General features: G+C 38.6%; 1 protein-coding gene across 2 annotated transcripts; it reads left to right on the plus strand.

Moving 5' to 3' along the window:
- The first annotated feature begins 338 nt into the window (after nucleotides 1-338).
- Nucleotides 339-3,105, plus strand: ACTBL2 (actin, beta-like 2). 2 transcript variants are annotated; one of them, XM_011967857.1, is made up of 2 exons: nucleotides 427-555; nucleotides 682-1,557. In XM_011967857.1, exons 1-2 carry the CDS (start codon nucleotides 427-429, stop codon nucleotides 1,555-1,557), a joined length of 1,005 nt encoding a protein of 334 aa, XP_011823247.1. The 2 variants fall into 2 exon arrangements, with proteins under 2 accessions (XP_011823246.1, XP_011823247.1); XM_011967856.1 differs by having other exon boundaries at nucleotides 339-3,105.
- The last annotated feature ends 13,814 nt before the right edge of the window (nucleotides 3,106-16,919 follow it).

The raw sequence follows: 16,919 nt of genomic DNA on the forward strand, positions 1-16,919 counted from the left end.
GGAGACTTCCTCCCAGCAGAGTTGCCATACCTAGCACCAGCTTTCTTTCATCTTGCTTTTATATCCCCCACTGCATCATCATAGGTATCTAGAGACCTCACCAGGCAGGCTGACGGTCATGTGTGGGTTGCCTAATTACAGGAACCTGAGATTTGACCACTCAGTAGCCAATTTTCTCTTTATGTAGAAAGATCTGATGATTTATATAATAATCATCATCATTAATACCTCAAAGGTGACCTCACCCAGAAATGCTGGGAACTGGTGGAGTAGGACAGGGGTGGGGCCAGTGTGTTCCTTTAAATTCCTGTGTTCCCAGTGCAGGCTCCCCTGTCTGAAGGCATTTCTGGAGTGTTTTCGGCCTGTTCACTTTCTCTTACTGTGTTTGACTTCTGTTCATTCGTTTGGAAGATCCCAGCCAGCACCATGACTGATGATGAACTGTCTGCCTTGGTAGTGGATAATGGGTCAGGGATGTGCAAGGCAGGCTTTGGTGGTGACGATGCCCCCCGGGCTGTGTTCCCTTCCATGATAGGGCGTCCTCGACACCAGGGTGTTATGGTAGGCATGGGCCAGAAGGACTGCTATGTGGGAGATGAGGCTCAGAGCAAGAGGGGCGTCCTGACCCTGAAGTATCCTATAGAGCATGGCGTGGTCACCAACTGGGACGATATGGAAAAGATCTGGTACCACACATTCTACAATGAGCTCCGTGTGGCACCAGATGAGCATCCCATCCTCCTCACCGAGGCACCCCTGAACCCCAAGATTAACCGGGAAAAGATGACTCAGATCATGTTCGAGGCTTTCAACACACCAGCGATGTATGTGGCCATCCAGGCTGTGCTGTCCCTCTATGCCTCAGGACGGACTACAGGCATCGTGATGGATTCTGGGGATGGGGTCACTCACACCGTGCCCATCTATGAAGGTTATGCCCTGCCTCATGCCATTCTCCGCCTGGATCTGGCAGGCAGAGACCTGACTGATTACCTCATGAAGATCCTGACAGAGCGAGGCTATAACTTTACCACCACCGCTGAGCGGGAGATTGTGCGAGATGTCAAAGAGAAGCTGTGCTATGTAGCCCTGGACTTTGAGCAGGAGATGGTCAGGGCAGCCGCATCCTCCTCACTGGAACGGAGCTATGAACTTCCTGATGGGCAGGTGATCACCATTGGGAATGAACGCTTCCGATGCCCTGAAGCCATTTTCCAGCCTTCCTTCCTGGGCATTGAATCCAGTGGGATCCATGAGACAACCTTCAACTCTATCATGAAGTGTGATGTGGATATTCGCAAGGATCTCTATGCCAACACCGTGTTATCTGGAGGCAGCACCATGTACCCGGGCATTGCTGACCGGATGCAGAAGGAAATCATAACCTTGGCACCCAGCACCATGAAAATCAAGATCATAGCTCCCCCAGAGCGGAAGTATTCTGTTTGGATTGGGGGCTCCATCCTGGCCAGCCTGTCCACTTTCCAGCAGATGTGGATCAGTAAGCAGGAATATGATGAGGCTGGTCCTCCTATCGTTCACAGAAAATGTTTCTGAATGGGCTTCCATATTCGTGGGCTTACATTTTCCCTTTTCCTAGGTCACAGTGATGGTACTGCTTTTATCCACTTTCAGTAGAATACATCACTCTTCCTAGCGTAAACCAGCAAACCTATCTCTCCATCCAAGTATCCTGGGCTTTTACCCAGATAACCACATCTGGATCTCTGGCAAGTACAGGTGAATTCTAATACCATATTCTATTTTCTTTGTCTATACTGTTCAAAGATATGTAGGCCAGCTTAAATACATATAAGTGACAAGGAGTAAAATCATGAGAAATGTCATTTCAGAATGGATAACTATAATTATCAAGCTTTAAAACCTAGTTCTCACTAAAATATTTAACAAGAACAGGCTATATAAACTTGTTTTTAAAAAAGGTGTGTATGCATTTAGCAACCATGTCTACGAGTTAAGTATCTTTGTTTTGTTTACTTCTTTGTATGGAGATAATGAATTATAAACTTCAACAATATCCATATATACATAAGCACCAGGAAAATAAAATATATTGTGAAATATACTGATGCATCTAGCTATCTGAACAGCTAATGTGAATTTCTTTACTCCCAAAAGTCATCATTTTAATAGGTACATATTTTAAGTGTTTCCCTTGCTAAATAAGCATAATGAGACAGCCATCATTCCATTAATGTTTATAAATCATCTAAATGTTCAGCTCATAGTGGAGTTCTGCTGCTCAAATCATATTTTAATATCTTTCTTATTGAACCTCCTCATAACAAAACTACAGACAACATCTAATTATTAAAAGAGATAGATATGATAATATCAAATTAATGTCATTATGTTACAATTTGACAGAGGTAATATTATTTCTATTTCTTAGCATAATAGCACATCTTGAACAATTTCTGTAGACCAGGATTATAGATATTTCTCTTATGCAAGGATTTCACTGTGGGAAAATATAGCTGCAGCATCTTTATTAATTATAAATTTTACTACCAGTATAGCAACACAATTTTATTCTTGGAAAGCTTTTAGTATAATTCTACTTTATTATGTCCAATAACTAGCAATACTTATTTATGCAAACTGTCTCTGAGATACTAACATCTTTGAAAATATCAATGTATCTTCCTATAATGTCTAAAATATTTTAGTTACTCCAGTGGTGATTTATCAACCAATTTTAAGTACCAGTATATTTATTCCAATCTATGCTTTGATTTCTGAATATTTGGATATCAGCATTATTTGTATTTTTCAGGGTAATTTCTGAAAATTTAAAATAGTTATTTGGATTGCTTATTCAGGCATTATCAGGTACTCTGGAGGGAGGAATCGCTTCTCTTTTCTTCTTAGTTGGGAAACTTGTACTTACGTTATAAATCTTTAAAATGGAATCAGTAAGAATTTTTTGTTTAAGATAATGCTTTTCAAATAATTTGATTATTCCTTATTGCCTTTATCTGACAACGTAATTTTTAAAATGCATGTAAGCAAAATTAATCTCCAAAAACACTTCATTTTATATAACTTGCTTTCTGTACATTAAAATTGCTTCATACTTGTATACTTGGATTTCCTGTTATTTCTCCTCAACCATTCCCTTAGAATTAGAGAATGATCCAGATAGTATCTCTTTTTATATGTGTGACCTATTCATCTGTATGTTACAATTTTGTACCTCATACATTTAATTATGTAAACATTAAAAGACAAATTTTTAAAAAAGGATAGCTAGCCATTTAATATTATATAGATTTCTCATAATCTAAATTTTAAAGCTGGGACTCAGTGGACAAACGGATCTTCAGGTAATTAATAGGCAGAGACAATGTCAACAATAATAATCATAATATTTTGGATTTATATGCTACAATGCATTCCATTTGCAGAGTGAGTAGTTCTCACAAACATTCTGACCTGCATTCTGAAATACCAAAAAAAAATAAAATACGACTTCCCACCCACAGAATATATATGGGGCAGGTAATGTGAACATACAAGAGAGTGAGCTATAGAGCCCCACAACATTAGGTGAAAATATGAGCCCCATAATGCAAACTATGCATTATAAATCTTAAATTACTGTGGTAATTTAAGAGTTTATTATAAATAAAATCCACAATTTCTAGATAACAAGTTGGTAAAATGCCAGACACTTAAACCTTGAGTTTTGGGATATTCTCCTCTTTATCAACATTGACTGACTTATGGATGAGTTTAATGAAGAAACAGCCCATTTCACAATGTTACGTTTTAGAATCAAAGAATGCCATCTACATAGGTAATGCAATTAACATGCTATTCATGTATCACTAGCTTGGCTCATCAACCAAGTTATTTAGAGAACTTTATATAAATATAGGGTCCCTGGCCCTGGGCTCAGAAGGTCTGGTTCAGTTGGTCTAGAATGAGCACTAAAAATCCAAATGCGCAGCCAACTAGAGGAATCACAGCTCCACGGAATTCAAAATCCCAGCACATTACAGGCTCCATGGACTGGAAAGCACTCCAGATATTCGCTTCATCCATCTTCCTCCGAGGATGAGACAGCACTGAAGCAGACTTCTCAGATGAATTTCATACCTTTGTAAATGATTTTCATTCTCCCTCTGTGATGCCTCCTGAGTAACAATATAAAGCCGGGGCTGTATCACAATCCCCTGCATACTGTTGTTATTTCCCAATCACAGGTAATATTTTTCTGAAAGCATGACTGATCCAAAGCCAGTTCTACTCTTCTTTCCTAACATATAAATGTGCTTAATTTTCAATAGTGAGCTACAGTAATCCTAGGATACAGGTTGAACTATATCCTATCTAGATATGCAGTTCACAATTCTGTAATACAGAGGCCCTAAATATGAGTATTACATTATCCAGGCAATCAAAGGATAATCCTTTGGATGACAAGGACGTTGCCACATTTATTCACTCATTACACAATTATTAATTCAATGTCTTATGCCAGAATGTGCTTAAAGAACAAGTTGTACTAAACACAAAAACTTTTCTTAGGTGTCTCTGGCAGCATTATGATCACTAATTATTGGGGTTGGTATGGTGATCAATTCTTATTTTGAATACTTCTATTGGACTGTACCAGAAACTCATTTTTAAAATGTAAAGCAAAAATGTTCACAATTTTAAAGGCTCATTTCAAAAGGATCCTTCAAAGTCTAGAGAAAGATCCCCTCTTCCAAAAAAAAAATGACAACTCCTCCCTTGAATCCCTACTGTATTGTTTACATGCATACAGCCTCATAAACACATTGCAAATATGTGTCCTCCATTCCCACCCCCAGCATCATCAATATGCACCTGAGGGACAGAAATGGGGACAGTATTTATTCCCTCTTTGAATCCTCCAGGCTTTTCCTAGTGCCAGGCACATCATATTGATAAACATGGTTTGAATTAACAAGTTAGTGAGTTCATGGATTCTGATGTACCTTGTGAACCCAGTTCTGCACTGCCTATTTTTTACCCATCTATTCTCAGCTCCTGGTCTGTTAGCATCTGTTCCTAGTCTGTTAGCATCTGTTTTGTTGGTAGTATATTTCCTCTGAAGCATATTTTCTCTTTTTTATTTCTTCCTCTCTTTTCTTTCCTTTTCCATCCACTTCTCCCATGTTTCTCAACATGTAGAGCTAGATTTTATTTTTTCCCCATCATAATGTTATTTATTCCATAGTCAAAATTATCACTAACATCATTTTTTAACAAGACATGGGGTTTTATTAAGGGCTTCCATACAGGAAAGAGAGTCCAGCAGCAGTGGGCTAGACAGGAGAACTGCCTTACATACAGAAGTGGTCCAGTGGTGGCAGGCTGGAGAAGATACCCACCTTCCATATGGTCTAGTGGTGGCAGACTGGACAACATAACCACACAGCCCAGACTAACATCATTTTAATACCACTCATTTATCTTGATTAACCCTGATCATCTCATGTAGTTTCTTTATTTTAACTTTTATTTTAGAGTCAGAGGGTACATGCCTCTGACACAGGTTTGTTACCTGGATATGTTGCATGATGCTGAGATTTGGGGTACAAATTAGCCCATCACCCACGTACTGAGCATAGTACCCAATAGTTTTTCAACCTTTGTATCCCTTCCCCGCTCCAGTAGACCCCAGTTTCTATTGTTGCCACCTTTATGTCCATGAGTACCCAATGGTTAGCTTCCACTTATAAGTGAGAACATGAAGTATCCAGTTTTCTGTTTCTACATTAATTTGCTTAGGATAATGGCCTCCAGCAGAGCTGGGTTTTAATAGTCTTTTACTTGTCCATTAAAGTTTGCTATTATTCTGATTGGTCAAAGTATCACCAACTTCATCTTTTGGAACATGTGCCATCTATGTGGCTGCTGAAATTTAGAAGAAAGAAAGAAAGAAAAAGATTTAGAGAGAGAGAGGGAGAGAAATGAAAGAAAAAGAGAGAAAAAGAAAGGCTTTCACAGAGTACAGTAGTATATTCAGCTCTTTTAATCTATCTTTAATCTATTGGCATTCTTGCTGATATTTTTCTCTTTTTGCTAAGCTCCAATTACTCTAGAGTTGACAGTTTCAGATATGTGACCCTAACAATTCAGACATTATAATACATTTAAAAGTGTGCCTTTCTGGTAACTATTCATAGCCTCCTTCCAGAGTTTACAAAAGATTCCTTTCAAAAAATGTTTGAAGTTAGGAACTAAGCATGTGGTTTGCCCAATACTGCTTCCAGATGTTGATAAGTACAGTTGGAATGTCTTTAAAGATATATATGTATATATCAGTAGACAGACTTCTCATTAAAACTAATTTATACTTTAAGACTTCCTTTTTAAATGTAAAAGGAACTGTTTGAGTTATAACTGTCATTAAAAAAAAAAACTAATCCCATAAGTAATGAAGACTCTAGAGCCTCCTCAAGTTTTCCTGCTTTGTTTTTCATCCTATTCTTCTGATGTCCTAATCACCTTATAATTTTAAATTCAGTTATATCTCTTCAACAGATGTTCCAGTATGATATGATGACAGAAATTTTATCTAGACAACACCATAACGCTGCTTTAAAAATGGAAAAATCTTATTTAGTTGGCTATTTGACAATATATGTTAAAAGGCAAGTTATTCTCTCAGGAATTGGGAATGAGACATTCATAATCACGTGTATACTAAATGACACTGTCTGGTTCAAAAGGAGCAGAAACAGAGCCGACCCAGCAAGAAGGATGAAAGTTTCCACTCATGTCCCCTTTGTGGGTGTATTCCAGTTAAGAAAACTTTTCTTAGCCATTTTAGAAGTCGAGAGGGAACAGGCAAAGTCAGACACCAATATGATATTTTAACATGACTCCTTCTCACACCGCATAATCTCTGTGACCCACTCAAATGTCCCTAAATGTCAGCCTTTCTTGTAGCAGAGAAATACTAGGTTGGTGCAAAAGTAATTGTGATTTTTGCCATGAAAAATAATGTAGCTACTCGACATTGTTTTTTTTTTTTTTTTTTTCCATAGTTGGCTGTCAAAGGAAAAGCTGGCCACACCAGTAAAGACAAAGTCATGTTCTTTGGTGGAAATGCTGAGATCTTCTAAGGCAGCACAGCGTATTCATAATGGAAGTTTTCCACAGAAATATAAAGTTTTTTTATAAATCTTGAATTACTCTGGTAATTTAAGAGCTCATTACATGTGAAATCTATGATTTCTAGATAATGAGTTGGTAAAATGTCAGAAGAAATGTAGAACACATCCTTATTTTTTGTAAAAATGGCATTTATTCAATGATGAGAACCAAAACATTATATCTTTGGCTACATTAGTCAATTTTATCAAAATAGAAGAAATTATAAGCAGTAAAATAAAGACAATGTACAATTTTAAAATTTTGATGGACTCAGAGAAACAAAAGTTGATGTAGAGAAAGGAAATTTCATCAATGAAAAAGATGGTAAAATACCAATTAAAAAGAAAATTCTTGTGCTACCAAATTCCAGATCTTATTCCTTCTATCTAACTGTATCTTTGTACTCACTAACCATCCCCTCTTTATCTGCACTCCTTCCTTCCACCCTTCCCAGCCGCTGGTAACCATCATTCTACTATCTCATGAGTTCTAGCTTCCACACATGAGTGAGAACATGCAATATAGTTAAGGGTAATTTATCGTATATCTCAAAATAACTAAAAGGGTGGAATTGGAATGTTCCTGACACAAAGAAATGATAACTGCTTGAGGTGATAGATACCTCAATTACTCTGATTTGATCGTTATACATTAAATGCTTATATCAAATTATTACATGTACCCCATAAAAATGTATTACTATTATGTATCCCTGATAATTAAAAATGCTTTCTTAAGTCTTTATTTTTACCTGATCTCAGTAACACTTACTCATTAATTTCATATTTGAGTCACTGTAGCCAAAATCTGTAGCCAGTCTGCTTGACTGCTCCTCAAATATTGCCCCCACAAAGGAATTATTTCCATTCATAGGGTCAAGTATGTAGGATGAATATAGTAGATACTGAATGATTCATTTTTGTTTTTGTCTTGATTTTTAGCTAACCAGCAACTTAATGCTCTTTTTATTGAACAAGAATTTCCTTTAATTCCCTTTCATGTGAACCTTGATCAGCTAGAACTTAGGCTCAGCCTATCAGATACTCTATTCTGAGATTTTCAATACTTAGAATCTAACAAAGTGATGCAAATTTGCAAGAACTGTTGAGAAATTACTCATGCGTTTTGTGACACAGGAACTCATCAGTGACAATGGCGTGGTCCCGTAATAGAGTCCTAAACAGACTATTGCCTTGGCACAACTTAAGCTAATTTTCTTTTCGGTTTCTGTCCATTTCCCAAGAATGGAATCTGGGAGCCATTCACTATTCTTTCAAAACTATTTTTTCCTGTTTAAGCTATCTAAAGGCACTTTCTGCTGCATGCAATTTAGTATGTTGACTAAACATATTTTGGTACCAGGGAATGGAATTGTAGATAACAGACCCTTAAAGAATTGGGCAATTCTATGTTTGGTCATCTGGCTCAATTCAGGTTAACGCAGTTAAAAAAAAAACCTACTAGCATTCAGTAAGGGGAATCTTATAGCTCATGGCAAACAGGAGAGAAATTGCTCATTAAAATATCTCCTGGGATCACTTAAAATAAAACACTTTTGGGGGGCAAGTCTGTGGGGAAAGAAGCTTTCACTGTCATTGAACAGTATAAAGGATATGAGTAATTTCATGTTGAAGGACGGATGGCTGCCTTCACTGACTCCAGCCAGCTTAAAAGAGAGTATAACAAAGTTAAATTCCTACACATATCTCAAAGCATACACTGAGCTAAAAGAATCTTTTATCTCTTAGAGACATAGGATTGAGTACCTAAAAAACAAATTTCATTGATTGAATTCACAGATTCACTAGGACTTTCATTTTAAATGTAGGGCAAAGATGGAAAAGATTGAGACCCCAAGAACCAGAGTGGCTATTTAGGAGAAACTGAGAACCTGGAGATCCCAAACAACCAGCCCTGCCCCTTTGAAGTCAAAGCAGCCTCTTTTTCCTTGTATGATGAAAGCTTTATCATTTGGTTGTGCACCTAAAACAGCCTTACCTAATGGAAGGTCCTGAAAACAAAAAGCTAATTTTAACAGTTAGGATCCTTGTATGTAAAATAGAGAATACTCAGAGGGTTTTAACTGAAGAAAATTTAATTAAAGACTGTTTACAGAGGTCTAGACAGGATTAAGGAATCAATAAGGTATGATGAGACATCCAGGGCTAACAACAGCAAGAATCCATTATTATCACTAAGCTTGAAGGATTAAGAAAAAGAAGAGGTATGATCATAGCCCAGCAAGAATGTCAAGGAAGAGGAGCTATGGCCATAAAGGAATACAGTCCCAGCCAGGACCCTGGCAAAAGAAAAACAAAGAAGAGAAAATAAAAACCCTGACCTCTCCCCTCCTTCACTCCCCAACAACTTCACTGGGGTCTCCCATTGGTCTAAACCAGTAAGAAGCCAGAGATCAAGGGAAGCCAGGTGATATAGTTCTTAGAGGTCAGCACACAAAAGGACAGAGCAAAGCAGGGTCTTTATTTGCAGTCATGCAAACAATGGATAGGTCTGGAAAAATATAAGAGGTATCTTGTAAGCTAAATCTGGTGGTAATTCAAAATGTGGCTATTATTCTATACATAGATTTTATTTGCTACTTACGGAAGCAAATAAGTAAATTCCCTGTAACTATTAACATGGTTAATAGTTTTTCTCTGAGATAAAAAAATAATTTTTTAGTAATTAGCTTTTACCCTGTGTGGACATAGATAACTTTACCATCTTGCTGCAGTTTTAAGACAACTGCCCAATTCTGTAGTACAATTCAGTGTTCAGTGACTGTCTCATAATGCCAGAGGACATTACAGTGGTTTACATCAATATTTTGGAATCTATAGAGCAGAATGCATTATGTAACCTCAGCAAATCTTACTAAGAGTGCAAGGGATAAATCTCACAAAAATACAAAACAAGGGTTTTACTTCAGGAAACTGTTTTTTTGAGGGAGGAGGATAGAGATTAGGATATATTTTTAGACTATATGCTCCAAATAACAAGATGCTATCACCTTTGAGTGATAATTTCTCCAATGGATTTAGGCTACCTTGAAAGCCATTCTGCGACTTGACCCTTACAACCCAGCAAATACAAAATTTCTCAACAATTCTGTGGTAGGTGGAGTTACGCAATAGAGTTGGGAAGCATCCCCTAGGGCAGGAGTTCAGCAGCATCCCTTAGGGCAGGGGTCCCCAAACCATGGGCCACAGTACTACTCTGTGGCCTGTTAGGAACCCGGCTGCACTGCAGGAGGTGAGCGGTGGGCTAGCGAAACTTCATCTGTATTTACAGCTGCTCCCCATCGCTCATATTTTCACCTGAGCTCCACCTCCTGTCAGATCAGCGGCGGCATTCGATTCGTAGGAGGGTGAACCCTGTTGTGAACTGCGCCTGTAAGGGATCTAGGTTGCATGCTCCTTAGCTCCTTATGAGAATCTAGTTCCTGATGATTTTTCAGTGACTCCCATCACCCCCAGATGGGACCATCTAGTTGCAGAAAAATGAGCTCAGAACTCCCACTGACTCTACATTATGGTAAGTTGTATAATCATTTCATTATACATTACAATGTCATAATAATAGAAATAAAGTGCACAATAAATGTAAAGTGATTGGGTCATCCCGAAACCACCCCCCACCTCCCAATCCATGGAAAAATTGTCTTCCACAAAATCGTGGTGCCAAAAAGTTTGGGGAGTACTGCCCTACGGCTTTAAAGCAACACATTGCCTGTTTCAACAAACAACTCTACTTCTCTTAAGAACAAGTTCTTGGGCCGGGTGCGGTGTCTCACGCCTGTAATCCCAGCACTTTGGGAGGTGGAGGTGGGTGGATCACAAGGTCAGGAGTTCGAGACCAGCCTGACCAAAATGGTGAAACCCCGTCTCTACTAAAAATACAAAAATTAGCCGGGCGTGGTGGCACGCACCTGTAATCTCAGCTACTCAGAAGGCTGAGGCAAGAGAATCGCTTGAACCCAGGAGGCAGAGGTTGCAGTGAGCGAAGATTGTGCCACTGCACTCCAGCCTGGGCAACAGAGCAAGACTCTGTCCCAAAAACAAAAGAAAACAAACAAACAAAACAAGTTCTTGAATTGCTATTGCGTATGGGTAGAGACAGAATATGTCATCTTAACATGTAACTTGCAACCTGAGCTACTTATTAAAAACTGGTTCACCAGTCATAAAAACTACCATGCCAGCAGCACTCCATAATCAGGTAGTACTATATTCAGGTTGAGACTGACTCAATTCTGAAGGTATAAATAAGTTGCACAGACAGATTGCTCACACCTAACCCACGTAAGTCCCCATTTTTTACTGGTAGGTCACAGGGGTAGTGTATGTTTCCGGGAATTAATGTTAACTTAGAACCAGTATCCATCAATCTCTGAAACATATGCCTATAGAATACAGTTACCCTTGTAAATGGTGCAGGGTATTCATATTTAAATTCACGTATGCATCTTCATGAGGAGTTGCCTATAATCAGTTGTCTAAGGAGTTAAAAAAAAAAAAAAAAAGCGAGCTAGACTTACAGAGAGCTGCCAGCAACCAGAAACGGGCTCTGCGGTGTTCAAACCCGGCCACAGGAATAGGCCAGGAGAGTAGAGAAGGGGGTCATCCTAGCAGGCAGATCTGCAATCAGAGCAGGTTTTGTTACCACTTTAACTTTGAGGTAAGAATTTACATTCATTTCAGGGCAGTGGCTAACAAATAAAAGCAACAAAATTGAGGATGATTGACAAATATACTTCAGGGGGAGACATGAAGGAGAACTCAGAAAAGGAAGGAGTATTCATATCTAATGTGAATGCATTCTCAACAGCCCTTACTGTAGAGGAGACTAAATAATCACATCGACTTACTGCAGGATTGTCAGTCTTCTTTCCCTGATGTTCAAGTGCCTGAGCAGTGAGTTCATAAATAAAGAAGCCTCCACAGAAGAGGGCAGAATATGCAGAGGACCTACACCACAGGCTCACACTGCCCAAGGCTACTCTGGCTGCTTCCATGGCTGAGTGCCCGCTTTGCTAACATAAGCAACCAGCCCTAAGCCCTGAAAAGTGACATGCCCCAGAGGAGCCAGCCAGAGCCCTGATGGCATGTTGATTACATTGCACCTTTTCCATTGTGGATGAAACACTGGAATAAAAAGTGGATTTGAATTTGCCTTCTCCGCCAATCTTGCTTGCTACTATTGCTGCCTAGGAAGAACTCACATTATAGTAAAAAATGCAGGTCAGAGGGTTGGACATTAAAGAGCTTCAGTGTCTAGTCAGGTACCATATCACCCTGAAGTAACTGGCCTTAAAGAAGAATGGAATGTTGAACTGAAGAATCAGCCACAATGCCACTTAGGAAACAACTCTTGAAAGGCTGGGGTGCTGTCTCCCGGGATGCAGTACATACACTGATCCAGTGAGCAAGAAATGGTGTTTTCCCATGACTGGAATACATGGACCTTGCAATGGAAAAATAGAAGTTGGGGAAACACCCCTCATTATTACAGCTAATGACTCCCTTGCAATTGTATTTATCATCCTCATAGCTCTGCACTCTGATCGTTTAAAGCAGAAGTTGGCAACATTTTTCTGCAAAGGGTTGGATAGTAACTATTTTAGGCACTGCAGGGCATGCAGTCTCTGTCACAATCACTCTGCCACTATAGCTTGGAAATGGCCATAGGCAATATGTAAATAAATAAATGTGACTATGTTCCAATAAAACATTTATTTACAAAAACAGGTGACAGGCCTATGGGCCATCGTTTCCTAAATCTTGGTCAGAGGAGGAATACTTCTACAAGTGAACATAAAGATTATTTCATTTCATTGAAAACTAAAACCATCCCCTGGCCATTTTTAGCTCCCCTACCAGTGGACAAACTCGCATAAAAGGAAATTACTATTGGCATAAATAACTGATCCTGACAATAAAGAAGTTTGCTGCTTCATTATGGAGACAAGAATGAATATGGATAAGGTCTAGAAAATCTCCTGGAGTACCACTTACATAACTATGTTCAGAGATAAAATTAACCAAAGAAACTATAATTTCATATAGACAAAGCACGAAGGCTCAAGTTCTTTGGTGGTGAAGGATCATCCCACCAGGTAAAGTAAGACCAACAGCTGAGTTGCCCCTCAAAGGTTTCCTTTGGGAAGAAAAAGTAATGAGTTTCAGATTCCAAATGTTGTTTCAGGGTCCAGAAAGATATTGGTTGGTATATACCTGGTACAGCAAGAAGGTAGAGATAGAGGCTATAGTCCTCTTTCCTGCAACTCAAAAAAGACATCTAGACAGAATTGTCTGCTAATGTAAAACAACTGGGACTGGCAGACGAGAGGCAGAGAAGAAGACACCCCAAGTCAACCAGAAAGCAAACACAGCGCTTACGTGGTGGAGTAAATCAACACATTCAAAATCACAGCATGAAGGTGCTGAGGTGGAGAGGGAGGCAGTATGTTTACCTTCATGACCATTGTTTCGTTAATTGTGATTAATATGCTCTATGCTAAGAAGATTAAGAATACTAAAGAACAGTAAGCAATGTGTTTGTTCTCATCAGATTGCTCTGGATGAAAATACAAGACATAAGGATGTAAAAAAAATAAATTAATTAAAATGAAGACAACTGTACAAGTGATATTAGGAAGTACATAAAATTTCTAGTGATAAATTCCACGATGCAATGACCTCTACAAAAGAACAACCAGCTTTGCTGGTGACTGTTGGAGCAGGAGCTGGTGCTCATTGGAGCAGGAGCTGGTGCTTTTGTGTACACATGCTTTATTTTCATAAAGTCATTTAGGGTCTCATGAAGGTGATCTAATCAAGGTGGTTCTTTTTTTTTTTAGAGATGGATTATGTTGACCAGGCTGGTCTCCAACTCTTGGCCTCAAGTGATCTGTTTCAGCCTCCCAAAGCGCTGGGAATACAGGCATGAGCCACTGCACCGGCCTAATTAAGGTGGTTCTAACAGCTCCTGGAACACTAATGTGTGGTTATTTTTAGAGGACTGAGAAGCCTATTCGAAACAATTTTGCAGGGGGAGGAGGGGCGTTTAGGGCTGTGATAAATTGTAATGGACCCAAGAGAGAGCCAGTGTTATGACTTCTGGACTGGGAGTATCACAGAAGTCTTCTAGACAGAGGTGAGTTACACTTTGAAGGGAATGTTGCAGTCCTCTTCATTCTGTGTATAGCAGCTACATTTTTTAAAAAATGGTAAAAACAAGGCATTATCCAGATGAGAACCAGATGTAGTTTAGAATCAGTAGGGCAGCAAAGCATAAAGAATATGGATTGCTGATGAAGCTGGATCAGGGAAAATCAAAATTGAAATTCAGGATCCTTTCTTTTCAGACCCTAAATGTCTGAGGGGAGCAGGTAATACTAGGCTAAGAGAAAGAAATTGTCACCAGCAAAAAGAAAGAGAAAGCAGAAGCCCAAGAATTAACGTGATCCACAGCAGGGTAGCCTTGTACTTAGTGGCACACTCAAGAGAGAGATCAGGCTATGTGTGGGTAGCAGGGAGTCAACTGTATATTATCTTTCAGGTAACTTGAGTGTTAAGGAGTGGCAGGAGGTCTTGCTCACTGCAGTAAGAACCTACAGCATCATCCAACGATTCATATAGGTAAGTTGTTCAATGCGGCACATTTCCCAGGCTTTTAGTTTGAGGACCTGTACCCGGAGAAGAATGACTGTGGCCTGAGAGTAATATGCTTCACGTGGATTTCCTTAGGCATGTGGAATAGAATTTCAGTTGAAAGTGAACATTTGCTTGGAACTTTTAAAGTTTCAACCACTCACATTGGTGGAATCTGTTCTCTTTGAAAATGTGAGAAATGTTTGCCATTTGAAATTTTTATTTCCAGACCCAGAAATATTAAGGTTTACAGCTTTAGAAAAGAAACACATGCTTTAAAATGTGATGAAATATCAAGCCATTCCAGGGAATATGCTTAAGTAACCTTATATGAATCCAACAAGACTTAAGAGTATAGATAACTTGGAGAAGTCATCCTCTTCCAAAGGAAAATCTGCAGCATTTCCACCAATTCTTTTAATATTAACCCATTACACATTGCCATAAATAGTATAATAAAATATAACATATGTAGCTATATTTGATTTATTCCAGGAAATAAAGAAGAATGGTATAAAGAAACACTCTGTACAGTATTTCTAGAAAGACTAACAGGACTACCTATTTAAAAATCCAAATCTAATAAAACTAATAATGAACTCTTCATTGCTAGGCTTCAATTTAAAGACAAAAGAGACTGAGCACTATAAATTGAGAAGAAAAACTAATTCCGTGGAAATTATATAAAGTAGGTTGACACTATATAAAACTCTTGAGTTTTAGATAAAAGTGCTCAAGTCGGGTCAACATTATCTTTTTTAATTCTTCAAGTACAGACAGTTCCAGCAAAAAATGATCTAGTCTTTGCTCCTGGATTTATGATGGAACTTCCACTTCTTATATTTGCCAAATGATTTGAATAATCTCATCACAATACTTTCTTGGAAATTACAGACAGGGACACATTGTGTCTCTCAGTCAATATATATGAGTCCATATATACATCTGTCCAATCTACCAAGACATTCCATGTCCTTGGCTGGAATAATAAAACGACAACTAGAAAAGAGAATAATGAAATTAACTTCTGGTGGTTTCTCTAATCCCCCATATGGGGTGTGCACACAAATATGACGCCCTGCACAGAGTCCAGGACGAATTAGACCACAGGACTGATGGGTGCTGTGACATGAGGAACGCGTCTTGAGCATCTGTGAGGTTATAGACTTAACTGTTTCTTCACAAATTAGATTTTATTACTTATTTATATAAAAGCTACTCCCTGAGTAAAATTTTCTTTTATTTTTTCAATTCTCTTTTGAATCACCTTGCATTTTCCAACCAGCTAATGTGGTAAGTATTTATGGGAGAGGAAATTTTTTAAAAATGAACAGAGCTATTGCTTCTTTCTTCTTTCTAAACGGTTCCCAGGGTATCAATACTTCCACAACCTGGGTCCCAGGGACAGCATTGTCCACTGGTGGACTTGTCACTTTCTGACCTCCTTCCACATCTCTGTTCCCTCTTGTTGGACACCCTTTCCCACCTCAGATATCACCTTCAGTCGGTCAGTGCATTTTCCACAATCACCACCAGTTCCAAAGCAATCGGCCACTCCCATCAACTCAACCCTCATTTACTATCTTTTCCAATTCCTCCTCTTTAAAAAGAAAATATTTTGGAGCTGCTAAAAATTCCAGCTTTTTTGTTAAAATATCTAACTGACAAAGATTGTATATATTCAATGTGTACAACATCATGATTTGATATACCTCCATTTGAAGTCGAAGCAGTAGACAATTGGTTTATTACAGAGTCCTGACTACTAGGCTACCCACGAAAACCTGTTTGGTTTCAGCTTAAAAGTTAGAATTTCAAACTATTACTCAAATAACCAAAATGTTTCCCAGGCTTAAGCCATCTTTGTGATCGCTTTGAAAAACTGGTCCTGCTTTGTGTTTATAGATGGAGCTGCTGAGACTTGAGTGTGTAGCGTGTACTCTCCAGATCTGGTCTACTCTCACTAGTCATGACCAATTCTTTTTATCTTAAAAGAGGCCAGTTGTCACATTATGGAGAAGGTCATGGTATTTCAAAAGAAGTGTAAGCTCATTATAAGAAATGCAGCTTGTAAAATTGCTTCTTTTTTATAGCAATCAAATGGGTTATGCA

Source organism: Mandrillus leucophaeus, unplaced genomic scaffold, assembly GCF_000951045.1.
Source record: "Mandrillus leucophaeus isolate KB7577 unplaced genomic scaffold, Mleu.le_1.0 Scaffold812, whole genome shotgun sequence".
NCBI classification, from domain to species: Eukaryota; Metazoa; Chordata; class Mammalia; order Primates; family Cercopithecidae; genus Mandrillus; species Mandrillus leucophaeus.